Source organism: Amblyomma mixtum, chromosome 2 (assembly GCF_055824585.1).
Source record: "Amblyomma mixtum isolate Tamu chromosome 2, ASM5582458v1, whole genome shotgun sequence".
NCBI classification, from domain to species: domain Eukaryota; kingdom Metazoa; phylum Arthropoda; class Arachnida; order Ixodida; family Ixodidae; genus Amblyomma; species Amblyomma mixtum.
In genome coordinates this window covers 148,400,485-148,423,466 of record NC_143013.1, presented here as the reverse complement: position 1 = coordinate 148,423,466, position 22,982 = coordinate 148,400,485, and the positions used below count along the sequence as shown (strand labels likewise).

The 22,982-nt window shown below is 46.4% G+C and overlaps 1 protein-coding gene across 1 annotated transcript; it reads right to left on the bottom strand.

The window, feature by feature from the left end:
• Positions 1-5,428: 5,428 nt before the first annotated feature.
• On the bottom strand, positions 5,429-20,478 carry LOC149361219 (COMM domain-containing protein 7-like). The gene is made up of 3 exons (XM_089572634.1): positions 20,146-20,478; positions 18,027-18,197; positions 5,429-6,138 (listed from the first exon to the last, which is right to left on the bottom strand). The coding sequence occupies exons 1-3, from the start codon at positions 20,302-20,304 to the stop codon at positions 5,932-5,934; spliced, it is 537 nt and encodes a 178-aa protein (XP_089428760.1). The 5' UTR covers positions 20,305-20,478; the 3' UTR covers positions 5,429-5,931.
• Between the last annotated feature and the right edge of the window lie 2,504 nt (positions 20,479-22,982).

Sequence of the window (22,982 nt, the reverse complement as noted above, 5' to 3'; positions counted from 1 at the left end):
CTCCCTTCGCGACAGATTTATGACTGAAAAGGTCTTTACCAGAATATTGGCCGCGTAGTTAGGTTGATAAAAAATTGCCCGTGCTTACCCAGCTAGGTAGGAGTTGTTTAAGAACACCTTAGTAATCTGCGTTTTGCTGATGACACTCCCTTGCTGAATCATTAGAGGATGAATTACAAAGTATCAGCAATGACCCACACAGGCAAAGAACGACGGGTCTAAAAATTAACATGGAGAAAACTAAAGGCATGTTAAATATTCTCGGAAAAGAACAGCAGATTACGATTGCTTGAGAGGCGTCGAAAGTGTCAAAATATTACACTACTTTGTGCACGTCGTGACCGCTGGTCCGGACCACGAGAGTAAAATAACTAGAAGAATAAGAATAGGGTGCAGCTCATTCGGCCGGCGCTCGCAGATCATGACTGGTAGTTTACCAATATAACAGGTGTATCTTAGCGGCACTCGGCTATGGGGCAGAAACGTGGAGGCTGAAAAGAGTTCAACCTGAATTGAGGACAACGTAGCGAGCTATGGAAAGGAAAATGATAGGTGTAACTTCAAGAGACAGGAAGAGGGCAGAGTGGATCAGGAAACAAACGCGGGTTAACGACATCCTAGTCGAAATCAAGAAGAAAGATGGACACGAGCAGGGCATGTAAAGCGAGGCCAGATAACCGATGGTCATTAATGGATTTCAAAAGCAGGCAAGTGTAGTAAGGGGCAGCACCACAAAGTCCGGTAGACGGATGAGAATAGGAAGGTAGCAGGAGGCTGCAGCTGGCACGGAACCGGGGTAATTTGAGAGATATGGGAGCGTCCTTTGCCTTGCAGTGGGCGTAATCAGGCTGATGACCATGATAATGGTCATTGCTGGGTAGGGTGCGTAATTCGGCAAAAGCCTTTTCTCGCAGCTCCTGTGTGTTGTTTTTCTTTTCTTTGGTGAACACGAGAGGCAACTGTGCGGCCGTTCGTGTGAGTGACCGCACGTTCTCGCCGCGCACAAACATTATGCCACCAAATATGACGTCATGCAAGACATCACGTGTCGCATCGCTTGTCACGTGCCTAAACTGGATGGAGCGACGCTGCTTCAGTGCTAAATGTCCTAAAAATGGTATCGCTGCAAAACGCTGCTGCATCATTCCACGTCAGGGGGTCAAAACTGAGCCAGCAAAGCGGTTCGCCCCAGTAGGTCGCCAGCTTACAACTGATCATTGTGGCCAGCACAGTTTTTTCTCGGTAAGTCAAAATTGGGTAAAGTTTAGAACATGAACGCCGAAAACTGCGGCAGAGAGTAATTATATGAAAGCATTACGGGTAGTTTCTAGTTTTTAAACATATTTCATGATGTCTATAATACCGACTGGGACCCTGATTTAATTTGAAAGACTATAAGCAATGTTGACAAGTGAAAAGTGAACGCTTTTAAGTTTCGGTTTCAAACTTTCGTTGTCGAACGTGGTTTCAGGCTGACTAAGGAGATTAAGCTAAGAGATTAAGAAACTTAGAGAAAAGAGCCGCATACGACAAACAGCCACTCGCGCTCTCATGCATCGCGATGCCGCCTTCTTCCGTTTTATGCAAAGCAAAAGCTCCAAAAGGATCGGGCATCTTGCATGAAATGCGAGTAAACGTGCCAGATTATACAACTCCACATTTGACGACAGGTAAAACCTGTTGTGTAACGGGCATAATACACATTGGTGCTACTTATAAGAGTTAATGCCTGTCCTCAATAGCGCTTAAATGCGCTTCGAAGTACGTTTTGCAGGACTAATGAATGCGGCAAGTAAAGGTGACATTGTTTCGTGAATTTCTGCTTCCACGTAGCTGCTACCATGTATACCGGCAAGCTGTTAGTCGTTCGTGATGATGCTGCCAGTGCTGCTGTGGACGAATAATCCCATTATGAGGTTGTCCCGTGCCAGAAAAGACTCGTCCACGGCGAAAGAGAAAGATAAAAAAAAAGCTTAAGGCCCGACGCAGTTCAAGGAACATTTGGCATTTACAACAAAACGCTCACCACCCAGAATAAACGCGGTAGTGTCGGTCCTGTGGACATCGGTGCCATTTCCTTTGGGTTTTGAGTTCGTCCTCTTGCACCAATGCAAATTGCCGACGTGTATTTGGCAATCGGGAACAGAGGATATACATAATCTCGTGTGCTCGACGGACGAAATGCACTCCAAGCTCGTCACAGACGTGGCACTCGCCCTGAAATAACTTCGAGAAACATGGCCCCTATATGAAGTTACAGCAGGTATACGTCGCTACATACATACGTCGCTAAATACATAAATGCTCCAAACACGACGATTTTGCCATTGTTTACAGCAATCGAGAGCTAAAATGCATGCGCCTTCATCTCACAAATTACGTTCCCAGGTTCAAACTCCATTCTTAGCACAGATTTAGCAAGCGTCTAAGACAGCTGGCAACACAGAAACCGTTAGATCATGGCGGCGTTCATGTGTTGCCCACTGGCACGCATGGGCTCAATGAACAGCATTCCCTCTAGAGCCAGTACATTAAATCTATGTTCTGCGCTAAATGACCCAGACCGTGTGCTCGACCATCTTCCATTCCTTTCAAACAAATCATAATATATAGTGTTCTCGCGGTAAACACACTGCCAGCTTGTTTTGGTCGAATAACTTTTTCCTGCCTTGGCTGCCATTTTAAGTTCAAAAATGACAGCAAAACATGCCTAGTAGAAAAATTCTTAAAAAAAGTAACATATTTCACGCATGGCTTTCAATTTTGCGAAGTCCATAAAACACATTCGGCATTCATATATAATGACTACTATTTTTGCCCAATTATGCATGAAAGAAAATAAGTACAGAACCATGCTATACAAAAATTTTAAATTAATCTAGATATTGCCTTTCCTTTCCGTTTCCACCAACTTTTTCAATTATACGCTATTGCTCATCATGTACCCATTAATACATAGCAATATTCTGGCTGAAACATTTTCCATTGGTGACCTCAATAATAGAAATAACACAAGATTTTCTGAGCGCTATATTTCCTTCTTCCTTTTTACCACTAAATTCGCTGGCATATAATTGTCAGGGACTTTCTGTTTGGCAATCATCGTGTACTTTACATTCATTTATTACTCGGATTAAAGAGCATTTTATGGAGATATTGACTGATGCCCAATGAACTATTCAGAGAGCGTTTTCTTCACTGCATTCAATTATTTCCTTGCTATTGTTAAAAAATTTAGCCAATGTACTGTGTGCTTAATTTTGTATCCCTTTGTAATGTGCTTATAAGAACCCCCCCCCCCCCCCCCCCCCCCCCCCAAGGCAGCTCAGTTCTCAATTTGAGAACCTCCTAGTGCAATTCCCTATTGTTTAGCTAACGTCGTATATTTTATGAATAAACTTGATATTGGTGATGATGAGTAGTCATTACAAGTATTTGCTCACGTTCTACAAAATATGAGAAAGCTGATAAAAATATTTCGGAACAAAAGGCATCTTATTTGCAGGGGAAAAAGAAAGATTCTAAACTTGGAAAAAAAATGCTTATTGCGGGATATTCAGCCGTCATTTCCATTGTGAAGTGGTGCAAGGAAAAATATGAAAGCTACTACGTTGCACAGTGCCATTTCTTCGAGTCATTTTTTTGTTTATTTATTTGTTTTAAGCGAGAAAATAATTTTGCAAGTCGAGCACCCATGATGCTAAAAAAATGTACACAAATGGAGATTTCCCGCACAAGGCGGATTTAGAGCTTCGAAGGAGCTACTATCCTTCAAAGGGGGTTGGGAAATAGCATTTTGCCAAGCATTCCACGCCTAAAAAGCCAAGCACGAGGACGAGAAAAATTTAGTGCCGTTTAGAAAAGCGCTCGTGTGTACCCAGTGGCATTAGGGGCCGAACCCAGCACCTCGCACATAAAAGGCAGATGATCAACCAAAAGCAGCCTATTTCCCATTAGAACGCGGCACGCTGCCAATTCAGGCCAACTTCAATTTGACAACAGCGTTCCTTCAAGTTGCGTACAACAGCAATACATGCCAGTACCGCGTAATCTAGTTTCATTGTTTTCCGTTCCACAGCTGCCCCGAACCACAAATCACCGATGTCACGAAGTGCAGGATTGAAACTTGGAGCGGCAAGTTTCCTGACTGCTGTCCAGTTGCGGTCTGCAATGGGACAATGGTCATCTGAATACAGCGTCAGGGGCGGTACAAACAGATGTCAGCGTGCAGTGGACACAATAAACTTGACCTCTCGTGCTTGCAAGAAGGTGGTATGAGCTGCATACGACTACAGTTGGGTACAGCTCAAGAAGAGGAGGCGAATACTCAAAGAAGGCATTCCAGCCCATGGTGCCGACCGACTGTTATGACGTCGCGATTAGTCCTGTAAATCTCCGGTAAAGTCCCTTCTACGGTCGTCCACAAACCTGTCTATAGAGCGTTTGAATGTCATGTTCCGCAGTGCTCCACTTCCTCCGCGGCGCGCGAGCGACCTCTAGCAGGAGTGCCTAGTTCGTGATAGCGCGTGATGCACAGATTCGCTGCCTCAAACCAGGCGCCCCGCTTCACGTCACTTGAGCGCTGCGGAGAACAAGTCGCTGTAAACATGTCACGCTATAGACCACGTTCTTTTACCCTCGCAAGCAGGCTGCGAGAGCGCTCCTGCTCTTGACATTGGTGGCCACCTGTCGAAGCGCGCGGCCCGATGGACTGCGGGTCGCACCAGCACCGCGAGTAGAACGCGTGTTTACATGTTCGCTTCTGTCATCGTTGTGCTCCATCAGGGTGGGTATGAGGGTGGGTGCTGTGCGTCACTACTCATATTTTCCCTCCATCAGACGGTACAGCGGTTATCTTGCGAGCAGTCACTCATTAACGTGACATCGGAAAGTCGACCAGGTAGGGTGCGGACTGGGAACCAGTACTTATAAGCAGATTTCTGCGCTGACGTGTCATTCGCTGCCATCTTTTACGTGCGCTATCATCTACGATAATTTTATGGGTCAGAATGTAGATTTATTGATTCGACTCAATGGTGTAGTAACTGGATCGGTGAGCTGCAGACTGAAGGTTGTCCCGACGAAGTGCGTGTTTTAGATCACCAGTACGTGCTCAGCATCCTTGCGCTGAGGCTCGTTCTTGTTCCCATTAAACACATGCGTGCTTGGTGTCAGCTCATCTACCAGGGTCCTCTTTTCCCCACACAAGGCCAGGAGCCAGGCCTGACTAGATCTGCACAGTCCATGGTCATATGTGCCGATGTTTGTGGTGTCGCAATGCACAAACCACCACAAACCAGACCACTGACAGTGCCTGCATTGCAGCCCACCTACACGTTTCATTCACTGCAGAAAACATCATGAGCAGCTTTGAGTTAGGTGTGCTGAAAGCTGGTAGTCCTTTCAGCCCATCATACGCAGAAAAGTCTGATCCTTGACAAAAAGAATATTTATACACTCCAAAACATATCTACATATCAGGCATTTCATTACACACAACAAATTCTGCGCCCAGAAAACCAGCTAGCACTCAGCCCATGCCACACTGAGGTTGTGTGGCTGAAAGTGCATATGAAAAATAGGCGAAGAGGGATTGGGCACGAGGGCAAGTTTATGTTACAATGGTTAGTCCATGTACACCCGGCATCAGACCTGTGCAGGGAATTCAATTAGTGCACAACAGACAAGAAAAACCGAGATTAGACAGCAGCTGATGATTTTCAGGTAATGTGCACTTTGCCAGCTTGCCTGCGTGGCTCTACTTTTGCTCAACCCAGTCTTTCCACATGACCCTTCTGTGTGCATGTTTGCCTCTCTGGCTTCTAGGACCTAGCACCTGCAGCAAAGCGTCCCTTCCTTGCAAAGCATTGGACCACTTGAGTGCTCTGCACAGGTCCGACACCAGTCAGAGACGATTTCGCAGAGGAATGATCAGCGCAGGGCCTCCAGAGTGAGCTTCGCCTGCTCCATCTCATGGCAGAGGGAGTAGAACTGGGCCAGGTTCATCTCCACATGCACATCCTGTCCGCTGGCCAGTGCCAAACGGAGCTGCACAAAGCTGCCGCGGGGCTCCTGGGACGAGCTGGCCACCGTCACTCCAAAGCGCCACTCCACGTCACGCAGCTGCCAGGGCCGCACCTGACAAGTGAAAAGCAATTGGCAACCAAGTGGTGTTGGCAGAGGAGACGAGCGCAACACAGAAGAAGGATGTTAGACAACGACGTCAAACTGGCCCACCCTTCTTACTACGAGATAGCAAGTTTACCTCACATATAATTTTTTTCCATTCTTTGCCTTCCCACAACCAGCATCATCATCATCATCAGCCTGACAACGCCCACTGCAGAGCAAAGGCCTCTCCCATGTCTCTCCAATTAACCCTGTCCTTCGCCAGCTGCTACCACCGTGTCCCTGCAAATTTCCTAATCTCATCTGCCCACCTAACTTTCTGACGCCCCCTGCTACACTTGCCTTCTCTTGGAATCCACTCCGTTACCCTTAAGGACCAGCAGTTATCTTGCCTTCACATTACATGCCATGCCCAAGCCCACTTCCTCTTGATTTCGACTAGCATGTCATTAACTAGCACATATCCCTAAACAGTAAAGTATACAACAGCTGTATCTTACCGGTGCTCACCTATGGGGCTGAGCTTCTCGTTTCAGCCCCATAGGTCAGCACCCTTTCAAGAACTCGTGTTATACAAAACATTTGTCCGCAGCAAACTGAAATATGCGTCAACAGTTTGGGACCGCAGCTTCACTCAATTAATGCACTTGAGCTTGTAAAAAAACACTCAGCCCGTTTCATCCTGCATAATTAAAATCACATCACAAGTGTGACCTCCATGAAAAATGCACTAAATCTACCACCTTAGCCTCCTGCAGAAAATTTTCACAGTTAAGTTTATTTCATACAATTTCTACAACTGCCCCATTCTACGAGATGAAATCATATCTGCTCCATCTTTCATCTCCTCCCAGATTGATCATGCTTAGAAAGCCGGCATAGCACCACACCAAACAAAAGCTTCTTCACAGTCATTCATTCCCCATATACCAGCAGACCAGAGCCAGCTTCCAGGATCAATAGCCAGCATTCAAGACAACCTGTGTTTCCATACTAATTTAGCTAACACTGTAAGAAATGTATTTATTGTTCTCAATTAACTTGGTTCTTTTCCCTTGCATTTATAATTATTGGCTTGCTACTGTAGATAGAACTATGTAAATGGAACGTGCTGCTTATTTCTTTTTTAATTTTTAGTTTTAACCTCTGTAACCCTCTGAAGTGTTATTGTTTTCATTATGTATTCATTGTATCCCACTCTGCTAAAATCCCCAGAGGGGATTGCAGTATTGATAAATAAATAAATAAATAAGTGCCTCTGGACTTGAGGGTATCAATAGTAAATAAGCTAGCTTAGACTGAGGACAACGCAGCAAGCCATAGAAAGAAAAATGACAGGCGTAGCATTACGATGTGGGAAGAGGGCAGAATGGGACAGGGAATAAACAAAAATTAATGATACTATACTAGTTGAAATCAAGATGAGAAAATGTACTTGGGCAGGACGTGTAATGCGAAGGCAAGATATGCATAACGGAATGCATTCCAAAAGAAGGCAGGCATACCAGGAGGCAGCACAGTCAGGTGGGCGGACATGATTAGGAGGTTTGCGGGAATAAGGAGGCTGCGCCAGGCATAGGACAGGATTCATTACAACGATGTGGGAGAGGGCTTTGTCCTGCAGAGTACAGAGCTAGGCAGATGATGATGATGATGACTGCAGTCAGAAATAGCACAAACCTAGAACCGCATGTAAATTTTATGCATGTACTAAAGGGATCAGTACACATTACGCGAGCATAAGGACACAAAGCAACGATTTGGCAGCAAGCACTACACTACTACATTTCAAACATGGTGTGCAACATTGCCAAAGCTTGTGTGCCTCTTTCAGTGGACGCGTCCATGCCCCGAAAGTAGTTCGTCAAACACCCAAAGTACTGCCACTGGCAACGTCCTGCACTTCGTTGCACCTCTAAACACTTTCACCTTGCTCCTCGTTGAGATCTTCAGGAGTAAGACTGACATGCAGCGGAGCGACACACGGCTGGAACACTCATTTGTTCTCACTCCATCCATGCCCAAAAAGCAGTTCATCATGAGTGGAAGTTGTAATCTGAGGGTACGGTAGCGGAACGTGTGACTGCCTTATCTATTTGATTTGATTTGATTTATTGGGGCTGAACGTCCCGAAGTGACTCAGGCTATGAGGGACGCCGTAGTGAAGGGCTCCAGAAATTTTGACCACCTGGGGTTCTTTAACGTGCACTGACATCGCACAGCACACGGGCCTCTTGAATTTCACCTTCATCGAAATTCAGCCGCCGCGGCCGGGATCTGCCTTATCTATGATTTGCAATGCCAAAGCAAGTCATTTTATACTGCTCCCTTGTTTACGTAAAAACCCCCGCTGAGGCTTTGGAAGGTATGATTGATACGCACTGGAGATTCATGCTTTTGCGGGCGCACTACTTGCGTAGCTTGCAAAGTGTTGCATGCGAAGAGTCAAACTGATTATAGCACTTGCAAATTTTCTTTTCTGAGTGGAACCATTTGCAAGCACTGCTTCTTACGCAAAGTCATCTCATTGTTTATGTCCTCTCCTGCAGTCCTGTAATGCCAACAGAGGACAAACTCGTCCAACTGCGACTTTTATTGAATCAGTGGAGCACTGCATGGCACACACTGCGGTTGTGGCCCTACTTCCCTAGCTGATGTGTCCTTTGTTCCCTCACTCTAGTGGCCGCAGAGAAAACTAAGTCTGCACTTCAGTTTCCCCACTACCCTTCCATGTGAGCTGTCCTTCATGGTAGTGAATACTGGCCTCTTCAGAACTGCTTAAAGACCAGAAATGTGACATCAGTTATTCGGCAACCTTCAGCTACAAAATGCGCCAGCAAGCTATTAATACATGCATGTGAAACACAAAACCTAAGATGGAAAGCCACATAGAACGTTTTCCAAAGAGCAAGTGCACAAGGCAAAATACGCTCCCAGAAATGCTGCCTACATCATAGTGGCTACTACATCATACTATTTGCTAAATTACTAGAAACAAACAGAGGTCAGGATTACACATCTTTTATGTCACATCAAAGTAACATGGTGCTTATCAATGTTAACTTTTCAGACGCCACTCATTCTGCCCTGTAAATAAAGCTACATATAATTCTGCACCTCCGCAACCTTCTGAATATATATATAATGCTGGTTCAGACTACCTAGCTCAGGTTCACAGGTTACTAATAATGCCAAAAGGCCAGGCAATTTTGATATTTTGATGTCAACAATAGTAATGCATAATTCAGCAACATGCCACAGTAAGATGTATCTTTCAAACCAGGACATTACATCAGCAACTGTTACAAAGCCACATGCTTGCTCTCAGTCAAAGGTCCCTGAGAGCAGGCTGGAAAGGGCAGTCGGTCACAGCTGAGAACTGCCCCAAACACACAACACAGCACTAATGCCACGGATTATTTAAAGGCCACTAAGGCCAGCACAAAAACTTTAAAAAACAAAAACCTTGGAGTGGCTGCAGAGGGCAACCAAGTATATGTACACTGCATGAATTTTGTAAAAGTGCATAGATCTTGACCAACATTTTTCATAAATGTATAGTAGCCTCACATGCCATGCAATAACTGTCAACATGCAGCGCATTGTGATGCTTCTCAGAAAGAGATAATCAAATTGACAACTTTAGTACGATAGCCTCATGTACCACCTTTTGTCAAAGTACACGTTGGACCACAGCAGCTTGACCAATCAGTTTAGTTTACGGGGCTTTAACCTCCCAAAGTGACTCAGGCTATCAGGGATGCCATAGTGAAGGGCTCTGGAGATTTCAACCACCTGGTTTCTGTACTGTGCACTGACATCGCACAGTACAGACGCCTCTAGAATTTTGCCTCCATAGATATCTGACCGCAGCGCCCCGAATCGAACCCGCATCTTTCAGGTCAGCAGTTGAGCGTCATAACCACTGAGCCATTGCGGTAGTTGGCCATGTGGTTTAGTGACAAATCAGGCGTGCACGCACTGACCTGGAGATTAAGAACAAAATGATGTGTGCACATAGATTTAACAAAGTGAAATCTTGCCAACTATGCATGCAGCAGTGAAGTATTGGACTTATGCCTGATACAGCAATGATCTGAACAAAAGAATTGCCGACGATTACGTTACTTCCTAATGTGAAATTTGAACACAGCTCATCAGCTGTTTCAGCTTTTCGATAGACTGAGGCAAAGAATTCAAGCAAGGCATGTATGTACAGTTACAGACAAATTGTTATTTTTCACACATATTCCTTCTTCAAGAAACACTGCACTAACAGTTCTTGAGCTGTCGGAGAAATAGGTGAATATATGCTCGACTTGCTGCACCAAAGCCTGGTTCTCAAAGATGAGGTCTACGCAAGTATTTCGCAAGGTTGTCACGAAGCACTTCCACTGGTTGCCTCGCTCATGGCTCAGAAAGAACCGGTGGACAATAAACTATTTATATAGGCAGGCGGTTCGCAGTGGCGAACGGTGGCGGCTATGCATTTCAGCTAGGGCGGCGCACATACCAAGATCCACCGCCACCGATCCGGTGCTCTGATTGCCGCCGCAGAAGGATAGCATTGGAGGAGGAGAGAAGAGAGCAATTAAGTTATCGGGAGGACGCTGCTAGCGAGTCAAGTGAACGTGGCTCTGTGTTTCGGCTTGGGATGCACGCACCACAATCCGCTGATGCTGAGCCAGCGCTTCACCGCACGCTATTGCACAGTCACCATCAGGGAGGAGGAGCGCAGGGGGAGGGGGGGTTCCCGCAGTGGCAAACAGCGGCAGCTCTGCGTTTTGGCTTGGGCGTGCGGGAGATGGCGCCAGGAGCGCACGCAGTGCTGCCCCGGCTGCGGAGCTGGTTACGAGGGACAACGGCAATGCCACGAAACGCAGGAACGGGCGCCAAAGAGCTGCGCTCTAAAACAATGAAAATCCCTAGAAGACAATGTTCTAGAAAACAGGTACAGAACAGTGCCGAAATCAACATTTTACGCCATGTTTCAGTACCGATGGCATTGGCTGCTGATCACAAGGTCACAGGTTCAATTAAAGGCTTCTGAAGCTACACCTCACGAGAGTTAACTCCTTCATTACCATGGGAAAACGACCATTTTTTATATGTCTCAGACAAAATCTTTTTTTAGAAAAAGTGTGCAAGATAAAAGTATATAAAATGCATAGCAATGATTGAGATAGAATGCGCTTTATAATGAAATTTATTTGAACACTTATTCTCTTTGAAATGCTCTGAAAAAAATCAGTAAACACAAAAAAAATAAAAAAGAACGAAAGTTTTGTGTTTATATGACAATAACTTTCCAAACACTTGCACTAAAAAAATTCTAGAAATTACAAAACAATTCAAATTCTTTCTAAAACATGGCATTAAAGTTTTAAAATTATAACTTGAATAGTTTTCGAGCTAGAGTTTTTTTCTTTATGCCTCTTGAAAAGGCTCATTTGAGAGTGCCCTTGATATGATTTTTACAGTCCAACAAAAAAAAATTGGAAGTGTAATGTTATGTGCCAAACGAAAGCTTGGTAGACGTGGTTTAAAAAATACACAACAAAACTTATTTAATTTATGAAAAAAAAATTTTTTAAATATAGTTTGGTTTGGTTTATGGGGTTTTAACGTCCCAAAGCGACTAAGGCTATGAGAGACGCCGTAGTGAAGGGCTCCGGAAATTTCGACCACCTGGGGTTCTTTAACGTGCACTGACATCGCACAGTACACGGGCCTCTAGAATTTCTCCTCCAAAGAAATTCTAGCCGCCGCGGCCGGGATCAAACCCGCGTCTTTTGGGTCAGCAGCCGAGCACCATAGCTGCTGAGTCACCGCAGCGGCTTTAAAAATATAAAACAGAACAAAGTATAGGTGCGATATAGCAATATATAGTATGTGATAAGTATAGCTGCGATGTAGCTGCAGAATCGAAATCCGACGTTACAACATCTTCGAGTCACTGCTGCTCGGAGTATCTTGAAAATCAGCTGCAGAGGCTGAAGAATCACATGTAGCGGGACTATTCCGAGCTCGCGAAGCGCCCGACCTCGACGCGACGCCATCCTCACCTCGTGATATGTCGCAATAAGCCTATGCTCCAAGGGCGCTTCAAAAATGCACGACTGGCGGGGAAATAACGAACTAGGCCGAAAATGGAACTAACCGTCTGAACAACAAACCAGGTGCACCCGCACAAGCGGACAGGAAAAAGAAAGCGAAACTATCAGGCCAACCTTCCGAGATCGGTTTGCGCAGTTGCAGCATCTGAACTAAAATCTGACAATGCAGCATCGTCACCAGAGACTCTGCTACTTGTAGCCTAGAAAATAATTGCAGTTGACGAAGTAGAATTGCGCGCAGCAAGGTTTTTCCTAGCGCGCGCCGTCCGCGCGCTTGACGCCATGCACAGAGCGTCCTCGCCGTGCCCTCCGCTTCAAGGGCATTTCAAAAATTCGAGCGTCTGGGAAAATTGCACTCTACGCAGAAACCGAAACTGTAGTCTCCGAAGAACAAGTTAGATGGCGCCACATCACCGTAACAGCTATAATGAGGAGCTTCGGTTCGCACAAACAGACCGGAACCAGGAATATGAACGCACAGGCGAGCGTTCTGGGCTCTCGTTGCCCAGTTTGAGCTTCGAAACAATACCTGACGATACAGCATCGTCGTCAGGGTCCGTGCTAATCGATACATCAAAAATATGTGGTGCAAACGCAGCAAAATTGAGTGGAACGGGGTTTTTTCAAGCGAGCGCCATTCCCGATGATGACGGCTGGTTCGGAGCGCCCGACGCCGCACCCCCAACTTCAAGCGCATCTCAAAAATTGCCGCTTTTTGGCAAAAATATAAACTCAACAGGAAATTTAAGTTCAATGTGTGAACAAAAAACCGAATGACTCAGCAAGTCCGTAGCAGCCGCGGTAGCGCTGCCGTAGCGCTTCGAATTTTTCGATCACCGGTGATCGAAGCACAGTGGCGTGGTAACGAAAGAGTTAATAGGCACAAATACTTATGGGCTGAGATGATATATGCTGGAGGGCCCCAGGCTGCCAAAACTACACAGAAGCCCTGTATTATATAATGAGCATCGAATCCAGAGTGTCAAATTACCACCATAGAGCAGAGAGACTTTTGTGAGAAACATATCGGCAAACCTCCTCCCTGAGGCCTCCCTGACGCCAGTTTTAGGACCTAGTTTTCACGCAACACTGCAGAAGAAGCACTGCCTTGAGAAAGTGGTCCTCCTGAGACAATGTTCGAGATGATTCCGAAAGTGAGGCATGAGGGCCCTTTCAGAGCATTCTTCTGCTCGACTAAGGCCCAGTGCGTTAAGTGATGCATTTTAACTCCTGCATTCGCACACACATTTCAGTACAAACTACACCCCAATAACCCAATCAGGTGCGTTTATAAGCTAGCGAAGTTTCACGAATCCCTGATAAACAGCAAGTTCACAATGAAGCAATCAATCTTTAAAGAATTCATATCTGTTGCACACTTTCTACAGCCGAGGTGTGACAAAAGGAAAGAAAACGGGACTTGGAAAGAAGGCTGGTGGCGACACAGAAAGCCTGCGTTCAGCTTGCGAACAAGAAACATACTTAACTTGTTTCAAGGATTCTGCTACATGACTGCCCTGGTTCAACACTAACCACTAAGCTTTTGACACTTGCACATCCCCCACAAATATCACCATGCGTGTTTCCTTTTTTTTTCTTCTAACCAAAAAAGGCTTTTAGCTCAGGTTCCCAGCAAATTTAGCCAAACATCACCCAAAAAACGTGCCAAACCTAAGGCCAAACATATATAAAACATTCTAACTGTTCCATGCAAATGGTAGCAGCAGAAAAAAACTTCATTATATATCCCCGAACAGAGCTGCTGGTAGCTACTTTAACCCAAACTGGCTACCTCCTAGAAAGCCTGGAGACTAAATTTTGGTCTGGCTTCCTAGCTATTTCTTGGCTACTTTCAACTTTCACTCTGGGCTAGCCACATATTACTTCTTACCTATATGCAGGAAACATTTTCATGCCCTATGATTTCCAGCTGTTGTTTTCCCTACCATCTTAATTACACATACAGTGGATGTGCGCTAAGCGAAACTCGCTTAGACGAAAACTCCTCTTAAATGAAGCAACTTCAAAACGAGTACTAATCGGTTTCCTATAAAAACAGTGCTGAATCGTGCTTGACAATCGAAACTCCGTTTTGCGTGTAACACGGATAAACGAAACCGAAACTGAGCATAGGCAGTCTTCGTTGATGTCGATATTCAGAATTAAATGCCATACATGACACCTTCTCCATCTTGCGCATTGTTTTTGTGGTGTTGACGCCATTTTGCGCTGTGTTTTGCAGCAGTGTTCTGTAGCTTCTTACGAGCGTGCAATACGGAAGGAGCTGATAGAAAGCGTCCCCGTAATGCGTTGTCTTTAAAAGCCAAGATGAAAATTATTGATGACATGAAGTGCGCCAAGGAGTCGAAGACTGCTATTGCGAAAAGGCATGGCATCCCAAAGTGTACGTTTTCAAGGATTCTGAAGGATCGTGACAGGATTGAGGAGGCATACAACATCGGCGCTTTTGCCCCCGATAGGAAAAGGATGCGTCTGGCCGACCACGAGGACCTCGAGAAGGCACTTTTCCTGTGGTTCAAGCATGCCCGAAGCTCCAACCTTCCAGTGACCGGACCTATTTTGGAGGAGAAGGCGAGAGACATTGCACTCCAGATGGGAATTTGTGAGTGGCACTCTGTCCCGTTCTCTTGTCGCGTGCGTGTGTGTGCGTGTGTGTGTGTGGTTTTTGGTGCCCTTATATTACAGGGAATTTAAAACTTCAAACCCAGCGATGGCTGGTTAAGCCTCTTCAAGAAGTGCCACGGCCTTGTGTTTGTGAAAGTGCCGCGGTAGATAAAGATGTTTGCACTGATTGGCAGCAGCAGAAGAAGCTCCAAGACGTCCTCGCAAATTACGAGCCCAGCGATGTATTCTACATAAGCGAAATGGCCCTTTTTCAGAGACTCCTTCCAAACAAGACTAAGCGTCAAAGGTGAGAGGTGCACGGGAGGTAAGCACAGCGAGGACTGCGTCACTGTTCTTGTGGGAGCTAACATGGATGGGTCCGAAAAGTTGAAGCTTCTCGTTATTGGAAAAGCAAAGAGACCCCAAGCTTTTATCAAAGGGCTGCCGTTGTTGTATGAAGCGAACACCACGGCCTGGATGACGCAGGCCATTTTTGAAACCTTGTTGAGGCAGAGGAACACCGAGCTCACTAGGAAAGAAAGGCAGAAAGGCTGTGCTTTTTGCTGACAATTGCCCAGCGCACGGTGAAGTGCGAGATCTGAATTCTATTCAGCTGGAGTTCCTTGCCGTGAACATGACAGCTGTACTCCAGCCCATGGACCAGGGTGTCATTCGCAATCTGAAGGTGTTCTTTTGTCGCCATGTCCTGAGAAGAATGATGTTGTGTATGGACAGGAACAAAGAGTACACTGTAGATCTCCGCTCTGCCATTCCACTTTTGGCTCACTCGTGGGATGAAGTTATGGCAACAACAAATCAATGATGCTTCCATCATGCGGGCTTTTTCACGGAAGTGGCTGCAGACCAAGAAGAACCTAACGAAGCTGTTTAAGCACAAGCTGTTTTCAGTGTACTGGCTCCCAAGTGTGGCACTGTGAAAATAGATGATTATGAAGCTATTGACGACGACGCTGTCACCTGCCGTGAGGACACGTTAGCTGACATCCTGAAGGAAGTTGAGGAAGCCACCAGTAATGACAGTGAAGAGAAGAACCATGACAACAATGAGCGCTCTTCAGTGTCAGCTAATGAGGCTAGTCAAGCAGCTGGACTACTCCAGAATTACTGCCAGAACGAGAGCCGCTTGGAGCACACATGCATCCTAACGAAGATGAACGCCCACCTAGTGAAGCAGCGGTATGCCAACCACGTTGCTTAGCTTCTTTGGTGGTCACAACCCTTATACGAAACTACCAATAAACAAAACGATTTCCTTGTCCCCATCAAGTTCCATGTAAAGGGAGTCACTGTAGTAGTATTTATCCTTTTTCCTTTGTTATACGTGAAAAAAAAATGCACCCTTTATCTAGCCAGACACTTAACTAGTAGATCCATCTTTTTTGAACGCTAATTTTGGTTTACACCAACATCTTACATAGATTTTTGCCTCACTGGCCACACCTGCACACGTAAAATGACAATGAGTCAGTGTGTAGTCCAGTATCACTAGCCACTATGTGCTCTTACATCTGCTGCACCCTTTTAGTGACAACAAAATATGACGTCTCTAAACAAAGAAGGACAACATTTCTTTATCGTAATAGGGCATGCAGAAAGTGATCCATAAGTAAAAACTGCATGAACATAAGAAGGCATGAAAGCAGTAGAGTTGTGTTGATGAGTTGATGGGGTTTGACTTCCCAAAGCGACTCGGGCTATGAGGGACGCTGTGGTGAAGGGCTCTGGAAATTTCCAGCACCTGGGATTCTTTAACGTGCCCTGATATCACACAGTACATGGGCCTTTAGAATTTCGCCTTCATCGAAATTCGGCCGCCGCGGCCGGGATTGAATCCGCGTCTTTCGGGTCAGGAGCCGAGCGCCGTAACCACTGAGCCACCGCGGCGGGGTACGAACGAAAAAAAAATGAGGATACTTGCATGAGGCAGAAAATGTTCCTGCAAAGCAATTTGACCCCTTCTTCACCAAACAAAAAAAAAGGAACATCACAAGAAGCTTTGGTGCGGTCAACGTCAAAATGAGCTCATATAAAGGTTGTTACTAGGTGTAACAATCTGGAACAAATACACTTATTAAACAAGTGCAGCAGATTCTAGATAATTTCATCTCAAAGGGATTGAAAATTCGAATCAACAAGACCCATTTTAATACCCTTGAAGTTGACCAAGGTGTCAGCATGTAAGAATCAGCTATACAAGTTAATGGGGCTTGAACTGGAGAGTAAACGCTGTATTAGCTCTGTCCGTTTTGCGGGATCAAAAATTTTCTTGTGGCATGTTATAATAAAACAATGCGAACCCTATTTGAACACAACCAATATCAATCCTGTCTTTAGGCCAGCGGGACCAGACCAGCATTTAGGGCCATGTGGCATTACCTACCAAAGGGCGCCGGATCAATTTCGACCACTCGAGCTGCTTAATGAACGGCGAGATCTTGGTGCACAAACATTTTTGCATTTTATCTCCGCCAAAATGTTTCCACTCCAACCCAGTGCTCTATATTTGCTTTAAAAAATGGAAGACCTCAGGACTTCAATTAGCATTACCATTTTCTACAACACCCCGATAAAAATTCAGGGGAAGCCTTTGTTGACCTAAAGTGCGGTGAGGTGAAAGCCTTTAGCGTGGTGTTGCTGCTTGTGTCATTGATGTGTGGTTAAGATGTTAATGAAGTACACAGTTATTTGTGAATCTTAAATGCTGGAGACACTGGAGGGTGTTTGGGAGGCATCCATCTGATTCGACGCCTTTCTGAAAAACACTCTCTAGCGTCCTAGACAAGGAGAACTACAGATGCTTTGGCAGGAAGTCGCGTAGCCATCAGCACGCTCGCCTGCGGAACGGAAGGATAGTGGTTCGAATCCCATTGTGCACAAAGATTTTTTTCTGGTCTGACTAGAAACTGGCGAGTGCGGCGGCGGCACCTCTGAGTCACCCGCGCAATGGGGGCGGCGGTGCCCAAGCTGTGCGCTGTGTGACGTCACTGCTCCTCGCACATGCGCAGTATGGCCTTTTGTCAGCTCCGCGAAATGACTCGGCGACTCGCGTAGTGTTGCTTTCTCAACAAAATTTCACAACTGCAGGCGACTCCACGAGAGTGCAGACGCAGTGGTGGTGCCCAGCGAAAGGCTCACCTGTGGCGTCACAGCGGAGGATGCCGACCACCGTTCAGCCAGCGTGGCTGCCCGCGCACCCTCCAGGCCTATGCTCTGCAAGCTCTGGCTCAACTGAGCGCCATCCAGGCCCCGTCGTGAGGCCTCAGACAGCAACAGGACAAGCGTTTCACTGCTGTGTCCACCGCTGGCCTGCAAGCATGGGAGACACGAGGGTACCACACCATTTTCCCCACTTCCGTACACGGCCCACAAGGCTGAACCTTCACCACTGCATTGTACGTGGAAACTGCCGCATAGACAACATGCAAAGCAAAGGCTCTAGTGCAATCCACGCCTTGTGTCAGGAACATCAAGTGAACAAGTCACCATAAGGTTTGGTTTGGTTTATTGGGGTTTAACGTCCCAACGCAACTCAGGCTATGAGGGATGCCATAAAGAAGGGCTCCGGAAATTTCGACCACCTGGGGTTCTTTAGGTGCACTGACATCGCACAGTACACGGGCCTCTAGAATTTCGCCTCGATTGAAATTCGGCCACCGCGGCCAGGACCGAACCCGCGTCTTTCGGGTCAGCAGCTGAGCGCCATAACCACTGAGCCACCGCGGTGGGGTACACCATAAGGTGGTGGCAAACAAACACACACACAACGATGACTGGGGCTGGGCACAGCTGTTGAGTATAACTCAGACTGGATTGGATGGGCAGTATGTGGAGTTTAACATACTGAAGCTGGACACTGTCCAGCTTCAGGGGGATCCAGATTATATATGGCCACCTGGGGCTCTTCGATGGGTTGACATCACGTAGCGCACAGGCATCGTATGAATTTCACCATCATATCGCGCTTGCCATGGGCTCAGGAGGCGAATGCCAAAGCCACTATGGCAAGCCCTAAATCGGACAGCGTGATAGACAAAGCAAACACTTTAACAAGAAAGTAAAAGAAATCTGAAGACAACAGTACATATATGCGCATGCCCACCCCTTGCTGGGAAGTTGCAGAAAAAAAGATGCCGTTGATTATTTGTTACAAGCACCTTCACCACATTCATTAATTCCTCATTACAGTTAATGCATTTGATCACAAATATCATTCTCAATGAAGCAGGCTCCACTGTGACATCGTTACTACTGTGCTGTAGAACCTAGAGCCATTCTCCTGGGAAATATCACAACCCCATAACTCAACCTGCTTCTCTGCCAACCCCCCTACTGTTTTCCTTGATGTGATATCCACTCCATCAGACTAATATGGAGTGCAGCTAGTTGTGCTCCTCGTATACCCCAGCCATGTACATTTCCCATAATCTGTGCCAAAATATCTTCAATCTGAGTTCAAATTCATTCTCCACACCTTCCGGCATGTATACTGGCAGGATACGATTGTTCCTTGCTGCCCTTTGATGCGCACGGATAAGCTGCTATGTATAATCAGGACGCGACAGCCAAACACTGCGCCCAATCAATCTCCTAACTTCCGATCTGTGATATGGTTCTATATGAGCGATGTACTTACCAATTACAATTAAACAATTTCATGGCCTACTGTAGAGAGTGCTTCTTGGCTGAAAGTGCTGAGGTCGTTAGTTTTGTTCATGTTAATTTTTTCATGGTACATATTGCACTTTGCATATAACCAGACACCTCTTTGATGCATCTCGCATGGCTATCACAACGCGCAACATCAGATCTAGCGTAATTTTTTCTCAGGAATTAACAGCTTCACGTCTGAAAGACGAATTTCGGTGCTTTCCAAAGCAAATCCCGCTGCAATGCTGGAATATTAGAATCTGCAACAGAAGCATACAGGCAAGCACACAGGAAGAAAACACCCTGCTGTAGTCTCAGCAGTGCCGCGTAGCCCTTTTGAGAACAAGACATGCAATGACATCATACAACATTATTCAGGTAGGCCGTGTAATCAGGTGCGTAAACCCAGCGCCAAAAAGCGTCGTGCACATTTTGCTCTAGTGCACCCAAAGCCTTCTTGAGTGCAATACAAATGCTCCGCTCAACGCAGGCTTCAGCATTTAGATTCGAAAAAAAAATTTTTTCATTAAGCCGTTGTAGCCGGCTGGAAGCACGCCAGAAAGGCGCTTATCAGCACTCGTGTGAATGTTCACGCTAAACGACTCACATCGCCGCTAGACGACGGAGCTGATCTCGCCGATGGGCGGCACACAACGTCGACCAACTCGGAGAACTGCTCGGCACTCAGCGCGTTCACTGCTTGTATGTCCGCCAGCACGACGCCACTGGGCTTGCCGCCAGAAAGTTTCACTTCTTCAGATTTCATCTTCAGGCCACAAGAAGCAGCAACAACCACTGAAAAGCGTCAGCGTTGGGCCGACCGGCTACAGCTGCAACAACACACTCCCCCAACCACGGCCTGCAAATACCACAAGCCGTCACTCAGAGCGTTCGCTCATGCCTCAATGTGTTTGCACTATCGGCGCAAGAGGGCAGCATATGCCTTTACAACTAAGAAACAAGCACAAGGAATGAGAAATGAAGAGCTGAAATGCAGAAGTTAAAAACTGGATTAGTTCAATAGAAAAGAAGCAGAAAATTGGAAAAGACAGATGAGGAAGGATTCGAGAGGCAGTGCCCTACGTACTCATGGAAGCGGCTGTTGCGTAAATCAGAGAAAATCGAAAAAAAAAAAAATTATCTCGGCCTAATCGTTCGTGCTCAAATTTCGCACAGATTTTGCATTTGATGGTCAGTTCTGTTGTACACTAATTTAGGCGGGGCACTTGCATTAAATGGTCAGAATTATTTGGAAATCCCCATCATATGCGGCGACGGCGAACCAAAACCGAAAGTATGCCATACCAAATAGTAAGAAACTCTATGTGCCATACCGATATAATACCGACTTCGCAGCAATGGTACCCGTGGCGCCATCTCGCACAGAGTGGAGAAACGAGCCTTCTACCGGGGTAGTAGAGGGAGACTGCGCGGTTGCTTTAAAAGAAGTTTCTTCACTACGTTATCGATGTTGGCCACAGAAAACATTGTTTGCACGAAATTGCCCCAATTTCAAAGAGTTCCATTTTTGTCTATCGCAATAAAGCGCTTAAACTTTCATTTCGCTTCATGTGCTTTTTTTTTCTGTCACCGGCTACGATATGACTATGTCCAACTTTAAATGCTATAAACGCCGCCGCGGTGGCTCAGCGGTTATGGTGCTCGGCTGCTGACCCGAAAGACGCGGGTTCGAACCCGGCCGCGGCGGCTGGAATTTCTTTGGGGGAGAAATTCTAGAGGCCCGTGTACTGTGCGATGTCAGTGCACGTTAAAGAACCCCAAGCCGTGAAGAGTACCACAGAAGAGGTTCCGACGGAGGAGGAGGGCTTTACGGCTGACTCTAGATTGTTACACATGTGGGAAGCACATGCGAGTCTCCTTCGGAGGTGGAGGAAACAAAGGCATAATGGTGTCCTCCGTAGGAAGATGGCCAAGCTAGAACGAGAAATCGAAACGTACACATTGGAGTTGCAGTGCAAACAGTGGGGGCAGATTTGTGACCGGATGAATGGGCAATTCGGATGCAAAAACACATGGCAGTTGTTGAGGCACCTTTTAGACCCGGCGGCAACCAAATCTGCGCAGAAGGGGCAAATGGCTAGGTTAGTGCATCGGTATCAAGGCACGATTGGGGAATTTATACATGAACTCCGAAGTCGTTACATAAACAGAGAGGCGGGCGGTTGCTTGCCGGATTATTCGGGGGAGGAAAACCTTGAATTGGATGCAGACTTTACGGTGGCGGAGGTAGAGTTTGCAATGGGCCAGCTTCGTACCACGTCAGCAGCGGGTCCGGACGGGGTTACTAATAAAATGCTGAGGAACCTGGATTTCAAGTCAGTGGGGGCACTCACGAATTTAATGAATAAATTTTGGGCGGCCGGGGAGATTCCGCCAGAGTGGAAGCATGCTAGGATTACATTTATTCCTAAAGCAGGGAAGAAGCTCTGCATTGAGAATCTGCGTCCCATCTCGCTAACGTCGTGCTTGGCCAAATTGATGGAGCATGTAGTCCTGAACAGGCTTCAGGGTTATGTAGAGGACAATGAGTTGATACCTGAAACAATGCTTGGCTTCAGGGCTAATTTATCGACGCAGGATGTCATGTTACAGCTCAAAACAGACGTGGTTGATCCTGGGTACGGCACGGGCACCAAGGCTATCTTGGGGCTCGACCTCACTAAGGCCTTTGACAATGTTACCCATGAGGCAATATTGAGGAACCTACCGGACATAGGACCGGGGGGTAGAACCTTCCGGTACATCAGATCGTTTCTGGAGGGTAGGACTGCGGAGATTGTAGTCGGAGAAATGAAATCGGATCCCTTCCCATTGGGGGGCAGGGGGACACCGCAAGGGTCGGTATTATCGCCCTTCCTATTTAATCTCGCCCTGATCAAGATACCACCCAGGCTGCAAGGGATATCGGGACTTAAACATACATTTTATGCGGATGACATTACTCTATGGGTAACAAGAGGCAGTGACGCACAGTTGGAAGAAACTCTACAACAGGCGGTGGATATTGTGGAGGAGCTAGCAGGGGAAGCAGGACTCTCGTGTTCTCAGCCCAAGTCCGAGCTTTTTGTGCTGAGGGATAAACCAAGAGGGATACATGCGAGGCACTATGTGCCGCCACCACCTTTAGAGGTGAGAGTGGGGGGAGTACCGGTCGCTGAGGTCCAAACGATCAGGATCCTGGGTATGTATCTGCAGACTAACAGGAAGAATAGCGAGTCATTGCAAAGGCTTAAAAATACGGTCAATGCTACCGTGCGGCTAATCAGGAGAATCGCCAATCGTAAGAGAGGTGTTAAGGAAAAAGACTTGTGTAAGCTAGTGCAGGCATTTGTGCTCAGTAGAATAGTGTATGCGACGCCTTATTTGAAGCTGGACGCGGCGGAAAAAGGAAAGGTGGAGGCTATGATTAGGCAGGCGTATAAA

Coding starts and splice junctions, on each gene's coding strand:
- LOC149361219 (XM_089572634.1), bottom strand. CDS start 20,304: ATGAAATCTGAAGAAGTGAAACTTTCTGGCGGCAAGCCCAGTGGCGTC. Junction 18,198..20,145: donor CTCCGTCGTCTAGCGGCGAT/GTGAGTCGTTTA, acceptor CCATGCTTGCAG/GCCAGCGGTGGACACAGCAG. Junction 6,139..18,026: donor CCTCCGCTGTGACGCCACAG/GTGAGCCTTTCG, acceptor TTCACTTGTCAG/GTGCGGCCCTGGCAGCTGCG.